The sequence below is a fragment of the Schistocerca serialis genome, chromosome 3, assembly GCF_023864345.2.
Source record: "Schistocerca serialis cubense isolate TAMUIC-IGC-003099 chromosome 3, iqSchSeri2.2, whole genome shotgun sequence".
In the NCBI taxonomy this organism is placed as follows: domain Eukaryota; kingdom Metazoa; phylum Arthropoda; class Insecta; order Orthoptera; family Acrididae; genus Schistocerca; species Schistocerca serialis.
In genome coordinates this window covers 808,125,804-808,153,288 of record NC_064640.1, presented here as the reverse complement: position 1 = coordinate 808,153,288, position 27,485 = coordinate 808,125,804, and the positions used below count along the sequence as shown (strand labels likewise).

General features: G+C 37.8%; 1 protein-coding gene across 3 annotated transcripts in view; it reads left to right on the top strand.

The window, feature by feature from the left end:
* LOC126470660 (protein ROP) overlaps positions 1 to 27,485 on the top strand; it is a 96,737-nt gene that overhangs the window by 19,306 nt on the left and 49,946 nt on the right. For 2 of the 3 annotated variants that reach the window (XR_007586273.1, XM_050098650.1), the window contains exons 3-4: positions 5,478 to 5,633; positions 11,674 to 11,777. Coding sequence is in view for 2 of the 3 variants with exons in the window: in XM_050098650.1 (XP_049954607.1) it covers positions 5,478 to 5,633; positions 11,674 to 11,777 (260 nt within the window). In the remaining variant the exon portion in view is untranslated. The remainder of the gene's footprint in view (positions 1 to 5,477; positions 5,634 to 11,673; positions 11,778 to 27,485) is intronic. The other variant, XM_050098651.1, reaches the window with a different exon arrangement.

The following is a 27,485-nucleotide window of genomic DNA, read 5'->3' as shown; positions in this document are numbered from 1 at the left end:
GATTAAAGGTCACAGGGGTTCCCGATATTTACAGGCTAATTAGCCTAGAATGACCAACCAGAACCTGAGTTTTGGGTGAGTTGACCTTAGCTTTAATCCTATATTCTGTACCCATTTTGATAATGCATACACATCAGTATTGAAATTATTGAAAGCTGTCTTCAGCTTGATTGATTTTGTACTTGAATACAACTGGAGGTCATCAGCATACATTTGGTATTTAGAGTAAGACAAAACTGATGACACATCATTGACATACAATGAAGAGAGTAGAGAACATAGCACCGTATGCAGGAGGGTACCCGATACTACCTGTCTCCATTGTGACTTCATGGTGCACTGCCTGTAGTATGTCATATTACCCCCTGTAATCACAGGATTCACAAGGGGAAGGCCTCAGACACGGCCAACAGATTCGGCTCAAATTTGGCAGGTCGCCTGTGTACAACCTAAAATGAAGGACTCTAAGATATTTTGGGTCAACACCCGCGCAATTTTGAGAGAGTCACCCCTAAAGGTTATGAAGAGCAATCGACTCAAAATTGGCGGGATCGATAGATAATTGTAAATAGAGCATTTTTCATCATCAGGTATGGGGGTCCGAAAATGCAAACTTTTCCAGAAATCGAGGTAAGAAACTTTTACAACTGCCGCTTTTGTACCCACATGGTAAACACATCCCGCCGCCATCATCGATAGAGCAACGGCCAAGGTAACTGGCTGGGAATCGGAGAACCCAGGTTTGAATCTCGAAGAAACCTAGCTGATGTTACTCTTCGTTTTTTTTTTTTTTCCGTATCTCAATTGATAGGGATAGGAGGGTTAATAAGGTAAGTAAATCAATAAGGAATGATAACAATAAGATAGGCAAACTAATGTCCCAAATGCCGTGAGTTACTAAAGTATTAAACTTTTAAGCCTTGTCACATGAAAACAACTCCGAGTAAGAGTGCTGCGAATTCCTCACGAGGGATCACAGATAGCCAACAGCGCGACGCTTGTTTACAGCGAGGCACGGGACGGAATCCACATGGGGAGAGTTATGTTGTCCCGGTTGCCTCTTCGTCATATCATAGTTGTGAACCTGGAAGAGTGAAGGTGTCCAGCACGAGCCTTATAGAAGTCAATCAGAAAGAGTTTTTTTCCATCATTAGGCTGCTGCGAACCTCGCGGATACATATAGTGATTTTTCCATCGTTAATGCACCGAATGAAATATGTTTAGTGAATGAATACAGTGTTCTTCCGTCAGTAACATATGACGAGTACTGTATGTAGTTTGTAGTAATTAACTCGTCTGTTTATGACGTAGTAACTAGTTATTGTTTGCTGTGTCATATCTTTCAGGTGCATAATCTGAATAATGGAGGATGTACACCCTTCGACTAGCGCTGTAATATATAGTTAGGAGCCTGTCACAGACGATGGCAAGTGGGAAGTTACCGACGCTGTGTTTTGGTTTGTAAAAGTGTTGCAAGATGGATGCATTATCAATGCACTACCGGAAGCAGGCAGTTCTGTTTCTCGGTGTTCCAGTTTGATAGGAGCGGCACTTGTAAAAGATTCTTACCTCGATTTCTGGAAACTTATGCGTTTCCGGACCCATACCTGGTGATGAAAAATGCTCTATTTACAATTATCTATCGATCCCTCCAATTTTGAGTCGATTGCTCGTCATAACCTTTAGGGGCGATTTTCTCAAAAATGCGGGGGTGTTGAACCAAAATATCTTAGATTCCTTCGTTTTAGGTTGTACACAAGTGACCTGCCAAATTTGAGCCGAATCGGTTGGCCGTGTCTGAGGCCTTCCCCTTGTCAGTGCGCCATGTACAGTTCCAGATAAGCGAGGTAATCGTTTCTCCAGGTCCTATAATTGTTTTAAAACTCTTCAGGTAAAATATAACCCAACAATTGAAGTCTAATTGAGGTGGTTATAGTGTGTCCCCTTAGTAGTTGATGTGACATTTTCACAACAAATGTCATATTCAGTATTTTCAGATTTTTGACCCTACTTACTCATCAGTATATCTTAGTGTGTTGTTAATAAATCTCTACAATTAATGAAATGTGTGTTTTTTAATTTTTTTGTGGGGTTTGTAGAGGAGGGGGTCTCACGCCGTTGACAGCATACATTATTGAAAATGCTTTGTTATTACTAAAGTTAACATGAAACTGTTATCGTTAGGATAATGGAGGAGATAAAGCTTCCAGTTGTTAAGTTACTTCTAATGTTACATTGTGAACATGAGTTGCAAATTTATAGGTTTCTGAAATAAAATCACTGACCCTGAAAAAATCGGATTGATTTACTATTCCATTTTGGTATGCTGCCAGTTTTGTATTATTTTGGATAAAAGTTGCACCGATTTCCTTTAGTGAGATTTGTATGCAGTGTCAAGCTTTTGATGACTTCCTCCATAGTCATCATAGAAGTTTCTGGTGTTTTATTTGTTACATCAATGACTGCGGTGAAAAGACAGTGGTAGCAGTGTGGATTTCATTAGCTAGTGGATGACTCGACTTATTTCTCCATTGTCTTTCAGCATCAATCATCTTGTTCCATTCACCATTCACCACTAATGGTATAGCCACTTGTTGATTAAAGCAGGTGGTGGTGGTGGTGGTGGTGGTGGTGGTGCACATTCTGATCTCAGAGGCTTCTTTGATAACAGAATACCAGTAGGTTGATGTGTGGGATAACATTTTTGTTTCATCTAACATAATCGTATATTTGTTCTTGAGACTGTGTTGAGTAACATAACATTTATTGAAATCACAAAATTTAATGTGGCATTGGTGCTATGTGCAGCATTCAGAAATTTTTTGTATTGACTCGTCACTGTAATGGCTACCACTTTCACAAGTAATATGATAAATTCCAGGAACAGTGAGGCAAAGACTGCCTGTTACTGGGTGAGGCTTTCTCTAATTTTCTTTGGTAATTGGAAAATTGACTGTAAGACTTATGGATGCAAAATGGTCAGTAAATTCAGTGAGTCTGTTTTGTTTTCAGTTTAGTCAGGTTAGTCTGTATTTTTCAGTTCTGGTCTCTAAAGTATGTTTTGTACAGTGACTTTTTTAAAATATTTAAAGGATATGAAAAAGTTTGTGGCCAGTAAAGAAATGTTTTATGTGGCAAATGGATTGAAAAATTAGCAGAAACTGTTGAAGGCTCTGTGGTAAACTTTAACAACCTTGCGCAGCAGAGCTTCATTCAGTGTTATCTAAATGATGTGAAGTCATTTGACAAATCTCAAGATAAGTCAGAAATTTCTCATAAAAAAATGATACAATAAAATACGAAACTTCTGGGTCATCAGCTTATGGAGCATGTTTCCTGTAGATGGCTCACCTGAGAACTAGTTGGAGAGGGACTTTACAAACACTGGTCAGCTGTTGAAAAATACTGTATTCAGTCCATACCTCAGCACAAAAGCAAGCTGAATGGTTCTTTGAAACACAAGAATATTTGTTAGACAAAAAAAGAAAAAAATTACCAAAGCAGTAATTATGTTAGCGTGTGTGACTGCTTATACATGTTAAAGATTTAATGGTTTTTTCCAGAAGAGAGGTCCGTCAATGCATCTAATCAGTAATGAACTCACAAATCTCATCAGAACACTCATGAATTGATTGATTTTGTGTTAGTGCTGCTCTGTTGAATCTGGGAGTATTTTATAAGAAGTAGAGCAGTTGAAAAACGGTGTGTTCAGCCCTAGAGAAAGTGAATATCTCAAAGTGCCAAAGCAAGATGCTAAATTTCCTTGCAAGCTAGAAAGCAGTGTGAGTACACATATTTTGGAATTAAGTGTTCTCCGCCACACACCGTTGGGTGGCTTGCGGAGTATCAATGTAGATGAAACCTATATTGTGGCATCCTCTGAAGAAGGTGAAAGAAGGATCATACAAAAACATAGTGAAAGTAGCTGCAGGTCTTCGAATTGAGTACAGTGAACATGGACTAGTTAATGAATCGAAACTATTGACTTCAGAATAAGAAAAATCTGGTGGTGACAAGTACCCAGTGGACATTTACTGGAGTCAGTTTTTTGAGAAGACCTATACCTGAAGAGAGAAGAAATACCATCAGGTTACAAAAATTCTAAAAGCTGTGCTTGTAATTTTGCATTGGCAGTGCAGATGTAGAAAGGGAACACCTTTGATGGAAACACTGCAAATGTGTGAAAGAACATTGGATGCTCATTTAACTGTACAGATGCTGTAGTGAATGTGGTTAAGGGGAAAGCTCACTTTGCAGTTATCACTCAGGAACTTCACCTGTCAGGCACAGCTCATCAGATACAAACAGTACTGTGAAGGTGAGAAGAGATTTACTGAGGAAAAACTGAAGAAACAACACAAACAGGAAAAAGAGGTTGTTGCAAGCAAATGTGAAGAGTAAGTTTGAAAAAAGCTAATTATGGCACTGAACGTGGTGAATAAGCACTGAATAAAATCAAAGAGGAAGGAAAGGAGGAGAGGTTGACTTTTGGTAGATTATTGGATGACACAAACAATTACTTAAAAGAAGCAATACATAAAAAGGGCTTGTTGCAAATGTAGCCCAAGCAATGTTGGAGGGTGCTACAAAAGATAAGAGAAGAAGAATGAAGAAAATTAAAGATGTAGAAAAGGAAGAGAAAGCAGTTAAGTAAAAATCTTTATATAACTATTTTTCAAAGAAGTAAAAAGTAGTCAGAGACTTAATTCCGTAATTTTGTAAGGAAAGGTAGATGATTTTCCACATTACATGTAAAAATTAGAAGCTGTAAACATTTTTTGGTCTTGCACTGAAAATGTCACTGTACAGCTGCTGTGTAAAGCTTTTTCTAGTTCTAGGTATATTTGTGCTGAATAAGGGCATTTCAGTACTCGTGTAATAAAGTCCAATGAATTTCCTTATTTGATTTTGTGATGATTTTTATATGGTGATTACACTTAAAACAGTAAGTAAGTGTGAGTTGGTTCGGTATGGGGATGGTGGAGACCAATTTGTTTAAAAATAAGTGAAAGAAATAGTTTTGGATCCTTCTTTATTTTCATGAGAAATTTGAGGTGGTATGTAGTCTGTTTTTCTCTATGTCCAATCAGTAGTCAGTTTTTGTAATCAAAATGGTCAGCAAGTTTAATTTTAGGTTTGGTTTCCATTCTTGTAAGACTGTATAAATTTACTGAAAATGTAAACCTGATGTGTGTGTGTGTGTGTGTGTGTGTGTGTGTGTGTGTGTGTGTGTGTGTGTGTGTGTGTGTGAAAACTTTGGCAGTGAGTAAGTAAAACATCCATATGTGCTCTCTAATGTTGCTCAGGTTCTCATTTAATTGTTTGTGAATTTTGTTTTCTCAGTGTGAAGATTTTATTAATCTGTGACGTTCAGGAATAAACTTCCAGGTCACATGTAACTTTGTGTATTTTGCTATGTAAGGAGATAATTGGATGCTTTTTGCATTAATACATCTTTTACTTTGGTTATTTTCCAGTTGTGGAGGATATAAATAAAAAGAGAGAACCTCTGTCTACAATGGAGGCCGTGTACTTGATCACACCAAGTGAAAAATCTGTACACGCATTAATGCAGGACTTCGCCAGTCCTAATCGCACCATGTATCGTGCTGCCCATGTGTATTTCACTGAAGGTACATCAGCTTCACTGACATGTATTGACAGGTTTATTCTTTGTGAAGTTATGGGAGTGATGAATACATTGTTTCTTACTTGTCTATTGAGGAGTAAGTGTTTGTATTTAACATGGATGTTGAAACAAAAGTTTGTATTGTAATGCAGAGCAAAGTAACAGTGCTGTGTTCACTCAGTGATGTGTGATGATACATGTAAAATAGTTTCAGGATTAGGGAGTGAGTATGTGCAGAAGAAATTGTCTCCATAGATGGTCCATTTTAAGAAGCACAATGTTACTGTGGTAAAAATGTCAGCAGACTCGGTTTATTGAAACTACGCCCTGTGCAAAACACAATTTCCTTTTTGTTAACTCAGAAATGTTTAGACATGTGTGTGTCATCATCTTTGCTGGGTGTATACATGCCGGGGCAACTGAAGAAAAACTGGGAATTTTTTAAGAGTTCTGGGAATTTTTCATTGTTTTCAGTTAAATTTGTGTAATTTTGAGTTGTAAGAAATGATACGGTTTACATTAATTTCGTTTGATCAGTTGCCAGTGGACTCAAATGCATGCACAGAGCTGAAGTTGTATGTTAGCAGCACCTTCTTGTGCTTGTGGCTACTTGAAGTGCGGCTGTTAGCTATGTAAGCATTAAGCAGCCATATGCTATCTGGAAATTTTTTTATAGGTCACCCAGGCTGCCAGATTCATGCATGCACAGAGCAGTCAGAGTTGAGGTGGACAGTAGCCTTCACATGATCTGTGTTTATGTTTCACGATTTTGGTGTTTTCTCTTCATTCACAGCTCTCATGTCAAATGAAAGCAAAACAGGTTTCTGTGACTGGGAGCTATCAAGTGATGTAAATTACATTCACGTAAATATTTAAGTCTAAAATAGGTCATTAGTTTTAGTTTCCTGATTTTATTTCCATGTTATTGGCAATCAATCGTTAATCATCTTGCAGAACAGTGGAGTTATTTTTGTAAGTTTGCTGAAGAATTTGGCTTTTATTAATCTTCTCCACAGAGACAGCTAATTTATTTGAAACAAAGTGTTTCATCCGACACTATTGGCTAGTTTCAACTGTTTGTTGAATTTCAAGTGCACATTTTCATCACCTAGCGTGTATGGCATAATGCCATAATAAAGAACCAAATGTGAGATAATACTGTACTGGTACTCAAAGAAAACTGGCAACCCGAAAACCATGGAAAACCATGCAGAAAAGCTTCATACCAGGTAGGAGCCCACTTTAGTGTGAATATGGACATACAAATGTGCACATTAATCCAAATTATGCATTTTAGTATGGTTTATGAAATTCCAGTGCTTGTGGAGTATTCTGATGTCCTGTCTTCTTTATGACATAATATATGCTATAAACACATGAAGATATGTAAATGTCCACTTGAAGATGAAGCAGTAAAATTTGCACAGTAGTATCGAATAAAATGTTTGCTTTCAAATATAAATATTTGGAAGCAGAATTTTGCAGATCTGCCTTCCATGAAAAACAATGGTTTTTGAACACAACTTTTTGCAACACTTGTCTGGTACCACGTCTAGGCTTGACGTTATTTCTTAATTTGTGTAGTGTATGTCTTAAATTTATGAAATGCCATTCTTCGGTAAATTGTAGACTGGCAGCACACCATGTTTTATCATTGTTAACTCCCCACTAGGCTTTACATTTACTCCTGGAGTAGAATATGAACTGCCAGTTATACAGTTTCTTGGCTTCACAGATAAACTTGTTAATTGTTTTATACCATTTGAAAAGTTATAAAAACTTGCCCTTAGTCCTGGTGTATATGAACAACGGTTATTTTATTTTTGCATAAAATTTGTATTCCTTTTTACTAGCCTTTTGCAAGGCTGCATGGATGTAAACCTGATTGTAAATGCTAGATAACAGTATTGTAGAGTACGAATAAAAGAATCCATGTTACAGCAACCACATAGCAAAATATTAGTGCAGTACTTGGATTGTAGAGCCTAGTTTCAAAATTAATATTGCTCCTAGGACTACTTTCTTATTTTGATTCCTTACCTGGATAGAATGTGATAAAACAATTTCCCTAGGTACAGTTACTCGGCATGTGCTCTCCGAACAACGTGCTGCAATGCTGCACATGGTTATATGATGCCCCACTATGCATGCAGTTCCAATGAGAAATGCAATGAGAGGCGTATGAGCAGAGCAAACACCAAGCATGGGCTTCCTACGTCACTGTAGCTGCACATGCACAGTAACGCCTGTTTTCTGGAGCTCTGGCAACTGTTCAAATGAAACCATTTCTACTAAGTCGTGGGAAAATATTGCAAATGATGGTTTGAGAAGCATCACTTTCAAAGTAAATTTCCTATTATGCGGGATGAATTATGCTACATGTGAGAATGTGCAATCAGTTTCTTAAATCAGTATGTCTGAATCTCATTCAAAACTTAACACTTTGAGGACCAGCCACTTAAAAAAATTTCGAGCACAGAAGACTAGCTGTCATTATTTAAAATTTTACCATCGCATTTGTGTTTGATATATATCTTAAAAGGTAACACAAGCAAAAAGGACCAATATTATATTTGAAAGCTTAGTTTTGCTTGTAGCTATACTACTTCTTAATGCAAACCATTAACATCTCTGGTTTGTGTGTTTGCACTACTTAATTGGTGGTGCTGTTGGCTTGCTACATCCCGTGTCCTATGCTCTGAATATCTGCTGCCATTGGCTGGTGAGATTATGTAATAAGAGCTGTGATTGGGTGGCAAAAGCATATAGCAACCTTGATTGCTTTGGAAACTAGTGTGCTGTGTTTGATGGAGTTCACATTTACACTTTCGTAATAAGAAAATAAGCAGTGTGCATTTTGCTGCCCATCAAAGATCATTTCAAAGTGAAGCTGTTTTGGTGTATGAAACTTTTACCTTTCAAAGAATTGATAAATTTTACAGCTTCGAGGGAAAGTATACTGTCACTTAACATAGAGAAAGTGTCTTTTCACCCTGGAAAAGTGTCTTTTCACCCTGGAAAAGTGTCTTTTCACCCTGGAAAAGTGTCTTTTCACCCTGGAAAAGTGTCTTTTCACCCTGGAAAAGTGTCTTTTCACCCTGGAAAAGTGTCTTTTCACCCTGGAAAAGTGTCTTTTCACCCTGGAAAAGTGTCTTTTCACCCTGGAAAAGTGTCTTTTCACCCTGGAAAAGTGTCTTTTCACCCTGGAAAAGTGTCTTTTCACCCTGGAAAAGTGTCTTTTCACCCTGGAAAAGTGTCTTTTCACCCTGGAAAAGTGTCTTTTCACCCTGGAAAAGTGTCTTTTCACCCTGGAAAAGTGTCTTTTCACCCTGGAAAAGTGTCTTTTCACCCTGGAAAAGTGTCTTTTCACCCTGGAAAAGTGTCTTTTCACCCTGGAAAAGTGTCTTTTCACCCTGGAAAAGTGTCTTTTCACCCTGGAAAAGTGTCTTTTCACCCTGGAAAAGTGTCTTTTCACCCTGGAAAAGTGTCTTTTCACCCTGGAAAAGTGTCTTTTCACCCTGGAAAAGTGTCTTTTCACCCTGGAAAAGTGTCTTTTCACCCTGGAAAAGTGTCTTTTCACCCTGGAAAAGTGTCTTTTCACCCTGGAAAAGTGTCTTTTCACCCTGGAAAAGTGTCTTTTCACCCTGGAAAAGTGTCTTTTCACCCTGGAAAAGTGTCTTTTCACCCTGGAAAAGTGTCTTTTCACCCTGGAAAAGTGTCTTTTCACCCTGGAAAAGTGTCTTTTCACCCTGGAAAAGTGTCTTTTTGACCCAAAAATCTAAAAAAAATTTTGTCTTGTCCATGTATACACCCTATCTGTGGATTAAATTTATTTCTGTAAAATATAATATAACCCGATTTTAAATTGCAAACACAGACAAAAGTCAACAGGAGCTTCCATCCTTAGCAAGATGATGTCAACTAATGCAGTGTAAGCAGAAAATAAAGATAAGGTGAACCTTGCTGGGAGGAGTATTTTAGACTTCGTGCAAACTAGGAAAATGAATTCAACATAAATTAACAGAGAGAATTTGCATGAGCATAACCAAATCGGAGATTCAGTTCTCATCTAAAATTCCAAAATTTTTTATTGGTAGTGGGCTTGGTAACAAAAGTGAAGGAAGGAACAAATGGAACACCAATGTAAAATTGCAGGGCTTGGTTAAAAAGATGGTGGTGCCTGTGCACATTGGCTGAGAACACTTTTTCTGATCCTTGTTTTTTCTTTGTACTCAGCAAGAGCGCCTTTGTGGACATACCAGGGTTTTTTTTGTGTTGCCAGACCACATGGGAGTCACGAAAGCAGCTACCTCCACTTTAAATTTCATTCGATCCTAATTGTGTGACATGTGACTTCTTAGAGAAGCTAAAGTGGAAGATGAGCATTTAGACTGTGTCGTGCAGTATCTTTCCAAGACATGGTTTGCAAGTCAAATGTTCAGCCTCTGTGTGATCAGCTGGTGAAGTTCCATTTATCCCAGAAATCTATTTCTTTTGATATTTGTTTAAGCTCTCTTTTTGTGTCAGAAAATTCAGTCATTCCTATTACCATGGGAGTAATTATGTAGTGGATAAAGATTAGTGACACTGTTGCTACATATTTTTGCTTTGCAGTGTTCATAATTAATTATTTATAGTTGTAATTGTGACTGTATTAGAATTATTTTTCAGAGTGATTGGGGAATTACTTATTTCAGTGTGTTCAGAGTTAAATGGACGTAATAAATCATTTGTGTGATTACAGTGAGAAGTAATGATTTGTCTCTGTAGGAAAGTAATCATTTTTGAAATGTGTGTTAAAAAGGCTTAAAGATTTTTCTTTAACAAAGTGTGCCTATTCATTAGTTATTTTTGTCTGTGAAATTTCGGTGGGGCTATGTTGATGATGATATGGCTGAAAGATCATTGAAATGAGCATGGTGATGAGAACTGGAAAATTTAATTTGGCTCCTGTTGTCCCACAGTTGTACTGCTGCATTGGGCTCCATCTAAGGTTATTAATTTTGTGGTTACTTGCAGTTTGGCATTTATTAGACATCCTTTTTCTTATTTTTACCAGTCACAATTGAACACTTTGGTTTGTTTGTGTCTAGGTGAAACATTGTTTCCATTGGAGTTACTTCTTGAAAATGTTTCCACACTCAAGTTTTTGGCAGAAATATGATTTCTTTGTTTGTCAGAGAACTTCCACATTTGCTGGATTCCATTATCTAATTTATTTGTTCTTTTCTAAATCACTATTTCTTTCACTGGAGAGTCCATCCTTGGAGGTTCATTGTGCTCCCTCACATGCTCTGCAGTGGGATGTAATGTAAGGTAATGAGTTTTAACATGTTGAGCTTCATGATCCCTTCTGTTATGTGATAATTCATAGATCTCAAAGAATTACCATCCTTTGTGTAAATTAAGTGTGTCATAATCCTATTGCTGAAGCCTAAGCGTTTTGCGCCGTGCAGTTGTTATATACTTGTAGTCCCATTTCTGAACTTTAAAGGTAGCTAGCTCTTGACATTAAAAAGTATGTCATTTGTTTGTTTTTTCATTTCAAATTTATGGTACGTGCATTGTCAAGTATCGTTGTATTCTTAAGATCACAATGTGCTAGTTTTATTAGCTGTCATAATTTGCACAGACATCAGCACGACATTGCTCTGTCTTCTGGTCTTTTGATTATTTTTTTTGAGTATTAGTCACGCAGTGTGAGTGAATGGTGGGAAGTAAACATTCTTGATTTAACTGTTCACGTGTAACATAATTTTTGTGTTGAGATACAGGCTACTCTTTTACAGTACAGCAGATGGAAAACATTGCTTATTTGAAGAAGACATTAAAATAATTGAAATTATTACCTTTTTGTATGTAATTTGGTGTGTGTGTGTGTGTGTGTGTGTGTGTGTGTGTGTGTGTGTGTGTGTGTGTGTGTGTGTGTGTGTGTGTGTAGAGAGAGAGAGAGAGAGAGAGAGAGAGAGAGAGAGAGAGAGAGAGAGAGAATTTATTTTATTTGTGCATGGTACCACTTGTGTAAATACAACATTTTATTTCAGCATGCCCAGAGGAGCTGTTTAACAAATTGTGTCGTGCAACTGTTGCGAAGTTCATAAAAACTTTGAAGGAAATTAATATTGCATTTGTAGCATACGAGGAACAGGTAAAAACATCTTATGTAAAGTTTTTCCCTTTGTGGGAAGCTTTGATGTATCACGTGCTGTTGTTCCTGTTTCCCACACATATCTGTGTGCATTAACACATTGAAGCTAATTTTTACATGATTTTACTGTCATTAATTTTGTGTGTTGTCATGACTTAACTGTGTTCAGATTTATCACAGCTTGGTTTCATTTCCTTTGCATGGTTTAAAGAACTTCCACTCATATGGCTGTTGGGAAGCAGAAATGTCATTTTTTGTGTACCACTTAAGTAACTCAAACATAATGGTTTTAAGAGCGAAGTTAGTGCATGGCAAATTTGCTTTAGGGGAAACTGACCTAAGTATTCTTTGTGATAAATCATTTCACCAGTGAGACTGTTCTTTGGCTTCATCTGTTTCTATATGTTCCACTTAATATTCAGTTCACAGTGAAATGTCTTCAATAACAACATGCTTTGTGCACAGCTTTATTGTACGATGACTTTCAGTAGATGTGCTGGTTCTTTTGAGTATGGCGTGTGTTCACTTATTATTATGTTACTCATTTATATACTTACCCTGAAATGCAGTCACAGGGATAAAGCAGTTGTTACCTCTTTAGCAATTGCATGTGGAAAGGAAGTAAAATTCTGTGGTATTAAGAATTCCAGTGAACACAGCACTCATTTACATTGCAATTATAAATTGTTAAATGTTCTAAGGCATATGGTGTCACTGCGTTATCATTAGTGTCCAAAAAGTTGAATCTGCAACTCTGAATGTAGTATGAATGCCAGAAATACTGCCCCAGAACATTGATTTCTTTTCTGAAAGCTTAGTGAATTATCTTTTAAATGTTGCTGTCTGCTCTGCAGAACCTGTGCTGTATGGGGAGACATGATTTTTCTAACATAAATATTGGCTTCAGCTAACATGGAAATGAAAATTTACTCAGATACTTGGCAGAACTGCTGACATTTTGTTGTCTTTCCACTGATGTACTGTTCAATTTTGCTGTCATCCAGGCTGATGTCTCGTCTGGGTGAAACTCTGAGCTTTTATCAGTTCATGGATTAGCTGTTTCTGTGAAATCAAGTACAAAATTCCAGATCTGACACGAAGTTTCTTTTGTGACTTATTGATGAATGCAGATGTAGTAACGTGACTGATAAGAACTCAAGGTGGCTTCTGCATAGTATGATTATTTTGTATGTGGGTGCACCATCCAGAATTGATTGTCACAATATATCTATTCTTCACTGAAGCCTAAAGTTCATTTTTGTCATTGTTTCTTAAGCAGTATTCCATTGGATTGATTAAATGGTTTGCACTTTGAAAGCTGTATGGTTGACTCTCCAGTTGAGTCATACGAAAGTGAAAAAGGCATTATTCAACAATCTTAACTAGAAAGCATGGTGGTAGCTGAGACAAGGGTACCATAAAAATTTGATGTTTATGTCAATTAAGTCATTTAATTGCTTCTGGTAGGGTATGGTAAGCTGTGTTTGTGAACATTTATTTGGAGAATCAACAACTATATTTCCATGATGATGAGTTTGGAGTAGAATTTGTTTGTTAAAAAAATAAAAATAAATGTTGGAATGCTATTTAACCTTTAGGCTCTGCTGTGGATGGATGAAATGGATGTAGGGGAGTGTCCTACATACCATTTACCTTCAGAATTCATATTACTGTTGTTGGCTGCTTCACATGTGTAAAAATCCATGACAAACGAATGAGTTTTGTTGTGGAGGAGTTATATATTCTTCAGTGTCACAGTAAAGTATATGTTGTCATAGTGTTGAAAAATCTTCTGTTAAGTGTACCCAAAAATGAAGCAGTGGCAAACATTCAGTAGTAATTAAACTTGAACATCTATGGCATAGGAATTCCACAGTTGAGGGAATTAATCCAAGGGTAATGCAGCAAGAAAACAGCATAATTATACCATGAAAAACTTTGTTCTCATAAAAGTACAAATCAAAATATTTGGAAACAAATTAATTCTATTTGCATCCTTAGTGATTACTGTTTTAAGAGTATTAGGCCATGGTCTATAGCATGTTTTTGTGACCAATATTGTCACCTACTGTAGGGGGCAAACACAAAGGCTAGAAAGACTTCATTAATTTTCGAACTTAAAAATCCTCAACAAGACAAACTGTTCAGTTATAACTGCACATCAGTTGGGTTGTGATGTCACCAGACCACTGCTGAAACGGAATGTACTGGGATCCAGTATAGCATGTATAATTCACACACACACACACACACACACACACACACACACACACACACACACACCACCTGAAAAAAAACCCTTGCAATAAAATGAATCTCTACAAATAATGTTATTTATTATGAATATTATATGGGTGATAGATTACTCTTAGACGGACACATAAATGATGTTAACAACTTGTTCAATAAACAGGACAGAAATATAAAATTTAATGTTGAATATGAAAACAGTGCTAGTATTGACTTCCTAGGCCTCACCATGACTAAAGGCAACAACTGACACACATGCAAAGTTCACAGCGAAACAGTAGACACCACCACACAGAGCTGATCTTGCCACCCTACAAAATACAAATATTCTGTGTACAGAGCACTAGTTAAGTCTGTAATATAAAAATGGATAAATACACGAATCACAACAAACTGTACATGATCAAACAAATAGCTGCAGCAAATTGCTATAACAATACAGTTACTGACATCATACCTAAAAGAAGAAAACAAAAATAAACAAACTGCTACACAGAAAATAAAAAGAAACCTACTGCTTGGATACAACAAAACTCTTGTACAAAATAGCAAAAATTTTCAAGTTGCATGACATCAACATTACTTTCGCAACACACACTTAGACACAACATAAAACACAGATACACACATGTAGTAGGCATGTACAAAAAAGTGTTATTACATGCAAAGGCATGTATGTAAGTCAAACTGGGAGAGACTTAAAAAAAATAGTGCCACACAATTAAGCTAAGTCAGCAGTAGCCACAGACATTAAGAACACTCACCACCCTTTGTATTATTTCATGAATTATCTACATATATTGCATAAAATGGACAAAGGACACCGAATGGACTAGAAGTTTCCATTCATGGCACACTACATCGTAACAGTTTGATAAATAAGGTATAAAGTAACAATATAAACTTATTCAAAATTGTCTCCAATGTGGAATACTTGTTTTATTAATATAGGCAGTTAACTGAAAAATATATTAATATCTTACTGGATAACCAATGAATACCAAATAATCATAATATCTAATATGTGCTTTTACATCAATATGCCAGTATAAAAAAAATAATTTTCACACATAAAAGGGTGGAGCCCCTCTGCGCCCACACCGGCATGATGCCAACACAAAAGGTCTATAGCCATCTCTGCATATTTGTTAGTTTTCACTAAGTGAGGTCTCGAAGAATGTGGGTACTGCGATCTTTGCATACGTCTGGTTATGATTAACTATTAATACGTGCTCATCTGGAGATAGATTGGGTCAAAAGTTGAACAAAGGGCAGTGATTTGAAGGGCAGTGATTTGAAGGGCAGTGATTTGAAGGGCAGTGATTTGAAGGGCAGTGATTTGAAGGGCAGTGATTTGAAGGGCAGGAGAAAAAGTGCCAAGGCGAGAGCCAACAGAAAAAAAAATCTGTCCAATAGTTCGGTCAGGCTGTAAGAGAAGTAACGATTTTCTTTGCTACCTGCGACAGGTCATGCAAGGGTAAGTTTTGTTAGTAATAGGTATGATGCAGGCAGATATAGACGTTGTGGAGTGGTGATACTCAATGCCTGCAGCTGGGTGCCTTTGCTGGCTTCTCGGTCGGCATCAGCATACCTGTAACAGTTGGGTTCATCATCGGTTAGTGGCAGACAGGTCGTACATTGGATTCACTGTGTGGGGTAGTATTGGCAGTTTGTTTGTGCGTTTGTGTGTTAGGTTGTCGCCTTCCCTGCTGTGGCCTGTTGGTCGGCTGTGATAGCAGTTGGCATATCAGTGTTGCTGATGTGCAGGGGCTGGCCAGTGTTGTCTTTAGTGAGTGTTAGTAGCTGACCATAGATGGTTATGCCCTAGCTAGGTATGTCTTTGGCCACTTATGCTTCCACCTATGGTTGTGATCAGTTTCCCAGAGTAAGGATGAGGGAATTTTTAGTGTGTCTCAAGTTCCTGTATAATCACGTGGCGAGTTTTTCGAAAATTTCCTTGAGGGCTTCAAGGCGGTATTCATTGTGAATATCCATGGTGCGGCTGTAGAGTGTAGCATTGCTAATTATGCGTAGCAATTTGTTCTGTACGATCTGCAGGTGGTGCAGTCATGTAGGAGCTGCATATCCCTAGACATTTGCTGCGTACGTCATCAGAGGTCTAACCAGTGTCATGTATATGGACCTTGACACCGTCCTATTTAGTGTGCTTTCAGTGTTGAGCATTGGATAGTCGTTTGAACTTCACGTGCGCTCTGTTGGCAACGTATTCTGTGGGGTCTCCCCCCTCCCCCCATGTAAGTTTCCAGTCCAGCCAGACACCAAGGTGTCTTGACTTTCTCTCGGAAATGTATTAGGCATGCAAGTAGCGTTACCTGTCTATAGCGTTGATGTTTGCACAGTAGCTTTGGTCTGTGTGTGAACATAACTGCTTCACATGTGTCAACGTTCCAACTAAGGCTCAGCAGTTATTTTCATACCAGCTGAAATAAATTTATATTAGCAGTTAATTTGTTGGACTGTAAACATCTGAATGTGAAAGTGTTAAGTGAAGTTGTGTTTATTATGTGCTGTGTGTGCCAGATAAATTTCCAGTGAAATGAAATGTAAAGATTAATGTACATGTAACTGTAATGCACTTGATGATAGCAAATGTCATACTTACAAATATTAGTAAAAATTGACCTTAGGTAGTTATTGACCATTCAGTCACTGACCTCAACCAATTTCATTCGATGTGGATGTATTAAAGTTCGTGTTTTTTATTTTCTATGGCCCATCTGTACATCCCAGCATAGACATATAAATCTGCCTTTAATGATATCATCTTGATAAAACTGTAGTATCAGAGAATTAAATTTGGTGGTTCCCTTGTCCCATTACTATAGTAAGATATATGGAGAGACCATAAAAATTCAAAAACACTCAAACAATTTTAACGGAACAAGAGGAGGATCGAAACTAGACAAATTCTGGCTGTTAGTGCTAAATAAAGCAATGAAAAGGTAGGCACAGAAACAAATTACCAAAGATATAAGTACTGGCTGTGTGTGCAAGCCTGCATTGTATGATCATATATTTTTGTTTTTACAGTAAAGAATAATACATGTTGCACAATTTGTGGTTGCACCTGTTAATGGCAATATACTATTTGAAACTGTCAGTGTGTAGAGCTCAGAGAAATACTGCTAAAGCTTATAGGTTTTTCATGTCACACATTAGTGTAGCTAAACACCAAAAATACAAGGTGTGTTTAAAAAAAATTGCGCAACATTCATAATTTCTCGTGAATGGTATGTTGGAGCAAAATGCGGTTGGCAACCCTGACCCACCTGTGTTGAATGTGTAACTGCTGGAAGTTTTGTTGTTGTATATCTGTTAGTTATTGTTCAGTGCTGTATTGAGTAGAATGTTGTTTTGTACGGTTTGTGAATTTTGAGATGGCAGGGTCAGAGGAGAAATGATTCTGCATTAAATTTGGCATGAAACTCGAGGAAACACTTACAGACACACCAAATGCACCAGAAAGCCTAGGGTGGTGATGAGTGCTTAAGCTGTACACAGTGTTACAAATGGTTCACATGGTATAAAAATTGCCATATGGAAGTTAAAGATCACCCTCACTCAGGATTCTCTTCAACATCTACTGATGACGCTCACGTCAGGAATGTCAATGAAATTGTATGTGCCAATCGAAGACTGACTGTCCAAAAGATTGCAGTAGAATGTAACATTTCAGTTGGATCATGTCATGAAATCCTGACACAGCATCTTGGAATGCCTCATGTTTATTTTCAGACTGTAACAAGAACTTGAAGTGATACAGGACACCATTGACTTTAGTATGGCCAGAGAATATGGATGTGTAGTGTGGCATCTGTTGCTGCAGTTATAACATTTATAACCTCTCTTGTTTCAAAACGGAAAAATTGCAGTAAGTTCATTACACTGTTGGGAGATTTCCATCTTCACCTCATTTCCTGTTACATGTTTGTCCCAGAAGTAGCTTAAATAAGGCAAAAAAAAAAAAAAAAAAAAAAAAAAATCCAACCATTACTCTAAACCAAGGTGTTGTAAGAGTAATTTCTTTTGACATTGACATGCTTGTTGTATGCTCAGTGGCTTGAGCAAGAGATTGAGACACACATAAGTGACAATTGTGACAGATTGGCTGCGATTTCGAACTTCTTGTCATTGTTTGTGTCTTGTTTTTAGTCTTTCTTCCCCTCTTTGAAGAGAGGCAGTTAAAAGTACCTCACATTTACCTGTTGGTTGATTATTAAAATGTCATCATTTTTGTAATATGTCACAACTTTTCAGTGCTTTTTATTGTAGAAAAGAGTACTTTTTATTGTAGGTAAGGGTGAATGAGTAGTAGTTGACAGTGTTCAGAAATACTGTTCTCAACCGTGTAGTTGATCCCATCCTTTATTATTGTCACTGAATTCTTATTGACTGGGCAATGACGACTTAAAATTGAATTGAATAAATAGTCATAATGCAGATAATCTTGATATAGGCATTTTCACATGTGCAAACTGTTTCCACAGATACATGCCAGCAGCCCTTGAGGAGCATGACATTCATACAACTTGACCTCCTGGTTTTGAGAATTCATTGTCGTGTGAAGTCTCTAGGAGAACGGTCTGGCATGGAACCAAGGTCTAGCATGGAACCAAAGACCAATATATGTTCCTAGTGAATCTTCCTCTGTGCAATTTATATGAAAATCCATAAAAAGTGCTATCAGTAGTGGGTGGTGGTGATAAAACTTGCTGAGCAACCAGCAGTTTTAAAGTCCACTATTGCTGTGAGCAGTGTCAACTTTAAGTACTAACCTGGCTCAAGTTAATGTCATAGGGGTTGGTTATACATCAGTCTAAAACCAATGCATTCTAAACTATTTTTTTATTCCCATAAATATTTTGTATTTTAAAAAATCCTATACTGAATGCCATAACATATAGAATAAAAAGATAGCTTTTAAAGTTCTAAATAATGAGTTACAAAATTTTAAAGATCACAATAAACCCAGAGAATACTTGTGCCCTGCACTTTGACTAGAATACTCTGAAACGTGGAAACTTTTTTTTTATTTTCTGTGTAGTTATGAACTGTAACAACTGTTACCTGTGAACATAAATCTGGGAGGAACTGGCTAGAGCACAATAGATGTGTTGTTTCTTGTACCACTAGCAAGCACTTGTCAGTCAACTGAAGAACAGTAATGTTCAGTCTCTAATGCAGTAACATCACATTCTTCTGGACTTTCTTAGCTGCTAAATTCAATGTCAAACTCAGGATCACTATAGCCATCCTTTTTTGAAAGCATTACCTAAACAATAATATAGGAGTGAGTCTGAAAGTGCACATTTTGTTGCTGAGTATCCAAAGCTGCATGCAGTAAATATGATATCTAGTGGCAATCACATCATCCAAATCATGACAACCAGGCTACAAATGTAGTATCAGATGAACTCTAGTGCCAAACTCTTATCAGTGCTGAAACGGCTTTCCTTATTGAGGGGAAATTGCCACTTTTTGCGCCATTCAGATATTGTGTCTAAGGGATTTTGTAATTGGTGTTGATCTTCTGACAGCTGTACTGGGTAGTAAAGTACAGCATCATCTGCAAACAATATAAGAGGGCCACACAGATTGTCTCCTAAATCATTTGTGTGGCTCAGGAGTAGCAGAGGGCATATAACACTTCCTTGGGGACTGCCAGATATCTGTTCTGTTTTACTCAATGATTTTTCTATTGATTACTATATACTTTGAACTTTGATAGGAAATGATGAATCCAGTCACACAACTGAAGCAATACCCCACTTTGATAGTGATTTAATATAAATTTTATTAAAGGCCTTTTACATAATCACTTGGAGTGTTGCACATCTAATAGTTAGCTGTAGGTTGGTATTACCTGGGATGATTAGGTGAGGAAGTAGGTGATAGTAGTTATGGCTGTGGCATGTTTGCATATCTTTATTTTATAAATTTGTCTGTAACTTCTGATACGTGCAGGATTCACAGTGTATCTTATTGCAGTGTTTTTCTGACATCGACAGCTTTCATTTGATACTTTCTATGATTTTGATCTGTCTAGTGGTCTGTTACTAATTTCTATTTTCCCGTGTAATATCTATAATTAAAAACAGCTACAACTTTTTTAATACTTAGCATAGAATCATTTACATCTATAATCTGCAAGCCAGCGTACTCATCACTTATAAACGAAGTACTGATTGCACGAAAGCAAGCAGTAAGAATGTGTGTTCACCAGTGATCGTTTTGTGGGTTCCTCTTCAAGGAGTTAGACAGTTTAACTGCACCACTACACTACACACATCCACTAATGAATTCAGTTGTAAATAATCCATCACAATTTGTGAATAGTGATATCCATACCTACAACACTAGAGGAACAAAAAAGTCAAGTATTACCCATTATTAAAGCTGTCAGTGGCTCAGAAAGGAGTGCAATATGCACCAACATAAATATTTGATCATTTGCTTAGTACCGTAAAAATTGCCCGACAGGTAGAAAAGCAAGTTTTAAATTTAACCTACGATTGATGAAAGGAGAAAATATAAAAATGCAGTAAATGAAGCAGGCAAAAAGGAATACAAACGTCTCAAAAATGAGATCGACAGGAAGTGCAAAATGGCTAAGCAGGCATGGCTAGAGGACAAGTGTAAGGATGTAGAGGCTTACCTCACTAGGGGTAAGATAGATACTGCCTACAGGAAAATTAGAGACCTTTGGAGAAAAGAGAACCTCTTGTATGAGTATCAAGAGCTCAGACGGAAACCCAGTTCTAAGCAAAGAAGGGAAAGCAGGAAGGTGGAAGGAGTATATAGAGGGACTATACAAGGGCGATGTTCTTGAGGACAATATTATGGAAATGGAAGAGGATGTAGATGAAGATGAAATGGGAGATAAGATACTGCGTGAAGAATTTGATAGAGCACTGAAAGACCTAAGTCGAAACAAGGCCCTGGGAGTAGACAACATTCCATTAGAACTACTGACAGCCTTGGGAGAGCCAGGCCTAACAAAACTCTACCATCTAGTGAGCAGAATGTATGAGACAGGCAAAATACCCACAGACTTCAAGGAGAATATAATAATTCCAATCCCAAAGAAAGCAGGTGTTGACAGATGCGAAAATTACCGAACTGTCAGTTTAATAAGTCACGACTGCAAAATACTAACGCGAATTCTGTACAGACGAATGGAAAAACTGGTAGAAGATGACTTCGAGGAAGATCAATTTGGATTCTGTGGAAATATGGGAACACGTGAGGCAATACTGACCCTACGACTTATCTTAGAAGCTAGATTAAGAAAAGGCAAACCTACATTTCTAGCATTTGTAGACTTGGAGAAAGCTTTTGACAATGTTGACTGGAATAATCTCTTTCAAATTCTGAAGGTGGCAGGGGTAAAATACAGGGAGCGAAAGGCTATTTACGATTTGTACAGAAACCAGATGGCAGTTATAAGAGTCGAGGGACATGAAAGGGTAGCAGTGGTTGGGAAGGGAATGAGACAGGGTTGTAGTCTCTCCCCAATGTTATTCAATCTGTATATTGAGCAAGAAGTAAAGGAAACAAAAGAAAAATTCGGAGTAGGTATTAAAATCCATGGAGAAGAAACAAAAACTTTGAGGTTCGCCGATGACATTGTAATTCTGTCAGAGACAGCAAAGGACTTGGAAGAGGGACAGTGTCTTGAAGGGAGGATATAAGATGAACATCAACAAAAGCAAAACGAGGATAATGGAATGTAGTCGAATTAAGTCGGGTGATGTTGAGGGTATTAGATTAGGAAATGAGACACTTAAAGTAGTAAAGGAGTTTTGCTATTTGGGGAGCAAAATAACTGATGATGGCCGAAGTAGAGAGGATATAAAATGTAGACTGGCAATGGCAAGGAAAACGTTTCTGAAGAAGAGAAATTTGTTAACATCGAGTATAGATTTAAATGTCAGGAAGTCGTTTCTGAAAGTATTTGTATGGAGTGTATCCATGTAAGGAAGTGAAACATGGACGATAAATAGTTTGGACAAGAAGAGAATAGAAGGCTTTGAAATGTGGTGCTACAGAAGAATGCTGAAGATTAGATGGGTAGATCATGTAACTAATGAGGAAGTATTGAATAGAATTGGGAAGAAGAGGAGTTTGTGGCACAACTTGACAAGAAGGGGGGGATCGGTTGGTAGGACATGTTCTGAGGCATCAAGGGATCACCAATTTAGTATTGGAGGGCAACGTGGAGGGTAAAAATCGTAGAGGGAGACCAAGAGATGAATACACTAAACAGATTCAGAAGGATGTAGGCTGCAGTATGTATTGGGAGATGAAGAAGCTTGCACAGGATAGAGTAGCATGGAGAGCTGCATCAAACCAGTCTCAGGACTGAAGACAACAACAACAACAACAGCAACAACCACCTTTACAATCTTTTCTCATAGACAATTCATCCTTCTATAGATGAATTTCCATTTTGAAAGTGGTAGCTTGTTAAAAGAAAACTAGTTTTTTATGTGTAGTGACATAAGTAGGACTAAAATCTCTTGATAAATGTTAACGCTACTTGTGTATCGTCTATACATGTAAATTGATTTGTTCCACATAATTTCACTAAAAGAATTGTTCAAATGATCCATGGAACATGGAACTGACTGACTGTGGTGGTGGAGGGTGCTTTGTGTACCACTGTATCTTCCCCCTTGTCCTATCCCACTCATGAATGATTTGTGAGAATGATTGCTGGTAAATTTCCCTACCTTTGTGGTCTTTTTGTGAGATACGCAATATATTAGTCAACTCGTCTAGGAAAATGTATAAAGTTTCAATGTGCTTGCCTCATCACTGTGATTTTTGCTGTTTATTTGGTTCTACTGCTATATTTGTAAGCCCTGTTACATAGAGTCCCTGGAAGTGCAACATCCATCTTACGTTTTGTTCACTGTAGTACTGCTGTCTTCTGCCCTGCTGCTGAACTCACTGTTGTGTCCCTTATTGCAGTTCTCACTCCATGAACAGACTACTCTTAATGTCACACTATGATAGCTTTACTCAATAGACAACATTTGAGATAAGTGTACAGACAAGGAGAACAATGGTACCATTGTCCCTCAAGGAAAATTGGCTTATTCCGTGCTACATGAAATGCCGGAAGATGACATAGTGAATGCAACACTGAACTCTTTATTTGGGAGGACAGTGGCTCAAACCCTTGTCTGGCCATATAGATTTAACTTTCCTGTGGGTTAAGGAATTCACTTAAAGTGAATGTCGAGATAGTCCTTTTAAAAGGGTGTAGCTGATTTCCATGCCTATCTTTCCCCAGAGTTTGTACTCCGCATCTAAAGACTTCAGCATTGACTTCATATCCTAATATTCCTTCCTTCCTTCCTATATGTAACAGGGAACTGTCTTGTTGAAATGTGTAATCTGAGTTCACCTGATGGAGGAATGGACCCCAGTTTCTAACGCAGGCTATTCCAACTCAGTCCCATGCAACATGGGCACCTTTAAAGTGGACCTATAGCAAAGTGTTTGCATCTTGTTTGTCCTTTGCTTACAGCCATTTTGGTAGATGTCATGAGCCATTTGCATAACTGAAATAATTACTTATAGGGAACAGTATAATGATTGTTTCCATGTGCAGTCAAATTAATGCAGTAATCGATAAATTTTATTTATTTGAAAGACAGCTTAGTAAAGGAAACACAACATTTTTTTAATATCTTCCATCTCTGTGATCACTTCCAGACAGGTTTCATACATTTTCAGCAAAACATTGTGCAACTTTGTCTGAATTTTGAGATATTTCTGGATCTGATAGCCTAAAAAATGAACTGAAATTATTTAGCACTCCATTTTCAGTTGCACCAGGTAGTGTACCTTTGGAAATGCAATTAGAACTGATTGACTTACAAACTTGCTCTCTGCTCAAGGACAAGAGTTACACGTGCTAGAATTTGTTGTGATGGTACAGGACATTACATGTGTAAAGGTGTTCCCTGTACTACACAGAAAGAGGTTCTACTGCTTCTGACCTGTTTGGCCACCCCTGCTTGCTCGCTCTTGGCCATGTTCTGTAATCCCATAGCATACGGTTCAGTTGCTTGACTGCCAGTGCATGAGCTGTTTGCTGCTTCTACTTACGGATATCCCTTTGCATGCACACAGGCACTAGAATTGGAACAGCCCATACTAAAATTCCCCCGAGGGAACACTTACAGTTCACTATACCCCTGATGCACAAATTGGAATTTCATGTTTTATCGAAATGCACTCCAAACTATCACATTTGGCAACTGAGCAGTGTTGCTCGACAATGCAGGCAGTTGGTGTATGTTCGTAATGGTAGTATCTTCACGCATAAGAAGCCATCATTATAAAACAGGTTGAAAAAGGTCTTATCAAAATCTATTTCCCACTTGACACAGTAGAGGACATTCTAGTGCACACTGTTGTTTGTGGGATCCGTAGACTATGAAATAATTATGCCAGTGGTATATGCCACTAGTCCAGCATACTGCAGAATACTGTGACTCATTATGTTGACATATCAACAAAGACTGCAGTTCTCCAGTGTGGATTGAATGCTGTGGATGATGCTCTGTATTCCATTATGGCCATACAGAAAAGATGATCATACCATGATAATACATTTTGTGGTCTAGTACCCACTCTTCTATTCAAGTGCGCCCTGTATGAGGCAAAATGACATGATGCAACAAACCCATTTCCTGGAGACCAATCATTCTGTCAATTTGAATTTGTGCATCAGCTGAATATTCCACTGTTTATTGGTGAGTCATTTAAGCATTTTCTACTACATTTCTGTTTCATTTCATGCATCTTCCATGGCAGCTCTTATACACTGAGGTGACAAAAAGTAATGGGATAGCAATATCCCCACGTACAGATGGCAGTAGTATCACATACACATGGTATGGAAGGGCAGTGAATTGTTGGAACTGTCATTTGTACTCTGGTGTTTCATGTGAAAAGGTTTCCGACATGATTAGGGCTGCTTAACAGGAATTAAGACTTTGAACGCAGAATGCTAGATGGAGATAGAGGCTTGGGACATCCCATTTCGGGAATCATTAGGGAATTCAGTATTCTGAGGTAGTGTCAATAGTGTGCTGAGATAACGAAATTTGATGCATTACCTCTCACCACAGACATCGCAATAGCCACCGGCCTTCACTTAACGAATGAGAGCAGCGGCGTTTGTGTAGAGTTGTCAGTGCTGACAAACAAGCAACACTGTGTAACATAACCACAAAAATCAATATGGGACATATGACAAATGTGTGTGTGTTAGGACAGTGCCGTGAAATTTGGTGTTAATGGGCTATGGCAACAGACAACCATTGTGAATGCCTTTGCTAACAGCACATAACCTGCAGTGCCCCTTCTGGACTCGTGACCATATCGGTTGGACCCAAATGACTGGAAAACTGTGACCTAGTCAGATGACTCCTTATTTTATTTGGGAAGAGCTGATGGTAGGGTTAGTGTGTGGACTCAAGTTGTCAACAAGGCACAGTGCAAGCTGGTGGTGGCTCCATAGTGGTGTGGGCTGCATTTACATGGAATGGACTGGGTCCTTTGGACAACTGAAATAATCATTGACTGGAATTTATTCAGTTCAGCTACTAGGAGGCCATTTGCAGCCATTCACGGAGTTAATGTTCTCAAACAACGGTGGAGTTTTTATGGCTGACAATGCAACATGTCACCAGGTCAAAATTGTTTGTGATTTGTTTGACGATCATTCTGCACAGTTTGAGTGAATGATTTGGCCACCCAGATTGCCTGACAGGAATCCCACCAAATGTTTATGGGACATAATCGAAAGGTCAGTTCGTGCACAAAATCCTACATCTGCAACACTTTCGCTATTACAGACGGCTATAGAGGCAGCATGGCTCGGCATCTCTGCAAGGATTTCCGACGACTTGTTGAGTCCATGCCACATAGAGTTGCTGCACTACACTGGGCAGTCGGATGTCCGACACAAGATTAGGAGGTATCCTACGACTTTTTGTCATCTCAGTGTATCATTATCTCTGTCGCATGAGATGATGATTCTGGGGCTACACGTGCACCATATCTGTACATTCATGAATGCTTTTTAATGGCATGCTGTTACAGATATCCATGTTTGGATTCATTAGAGACAGTCATTATGGGTATTGTGATTTTTTACAGACTTGAAAAGTATCCAACAGTTAAATGCTTCTCTTAGTTTCCTTCCTTAAAACTGGTATTTAGCTTATGCAACAGACAGGAGAACAGTTTTACTCTTGGGCTGTAGAAGGTACAGTTTATTTCTTCTCTGCCTGCGTACTGCTAAATAGACGAGAATTATACTAAAGTTAGTTGATAATTTACAAGACAGTAGAAGTGGAGAAAATATTGGTTGCTGAGCTTGAGGAAGGGAAAAAATGAAGTTAAGTATGAAGTTCGGAAAAGATTCATAATGTCAGGTTACAGTGACCAGCCATGACAGAGTATGAGAAGTGTGAATAAATCCTGCCATCACTGGTGAGAGAAATTGCACAAATTCATGCATTTTGTGTGAATTGTGAAATGATTTAAAATAGCTTTTGCATCTACAGAAGCACTTGATACAATGTTTTGGCTCCGGTCCTAGCCATCAAATGTTTGGCAGGATACTACTTCAGAAATTCTCACTTTTTAATGTGATCAGGCTCACAAAACTACTAGTTTTATTAATGTGTACACATGGGGCAGATCAGTTTTAAGAAACAGTTCAGTTTGATTCTATGGTTTCTGTCATTTCTTTTTCTGTGTTAGCAATTTTCGAAGTTTGGATTTAGGTTTGTGAGCTCTGTTGACTTGTCCTAGTATATAGTCCAGCGAAGGAGTGGAACTACATGGCCTGCTGAGTAGTTTAGCATTGTTGCTAGAGGTCAGTGCCATAAGGAGAGAAAAAATTGTTTATGATATGTATTAAACTATTGGTAGCTCATGTGTTGGATGTGATAGGTTAGTCATATCCCTAAATCATTGGAGTGGTTCCTTTTGATTACTGTAGCAATAATTTGGTTATTTTGTTTTCATATATTGGCAGTTGCCAGAAGACTGTTCTTTTGTAATATTAGTAAGTGTACTGTACATTCTATTGTAGAGCATGACTGTAATAAAAGTTATCTTAAAGTAGGGTGTTTAGCATGGGCTGTTAAGGAGTGGGAACTACATGACGCTTTTTATTGGTTGGTGTGAAATATGTGTAATGTTTACTAGAAAATGCTGAAGATGAATTTCAGGTAACTTTTCTTCATTGCTGCTTTAGCAGAGGTTTTTGGAACTTCTTAAATTAAATTGTGATTTAATTTTTACATGTATTTATTTTCATGCTTGCTGGTGTAGTTTAAGTAATATTTCTGGTGTGTATATTCAAGCTTTTATTGTGTGCAAAATTTGCATAATTAGTGAATTACT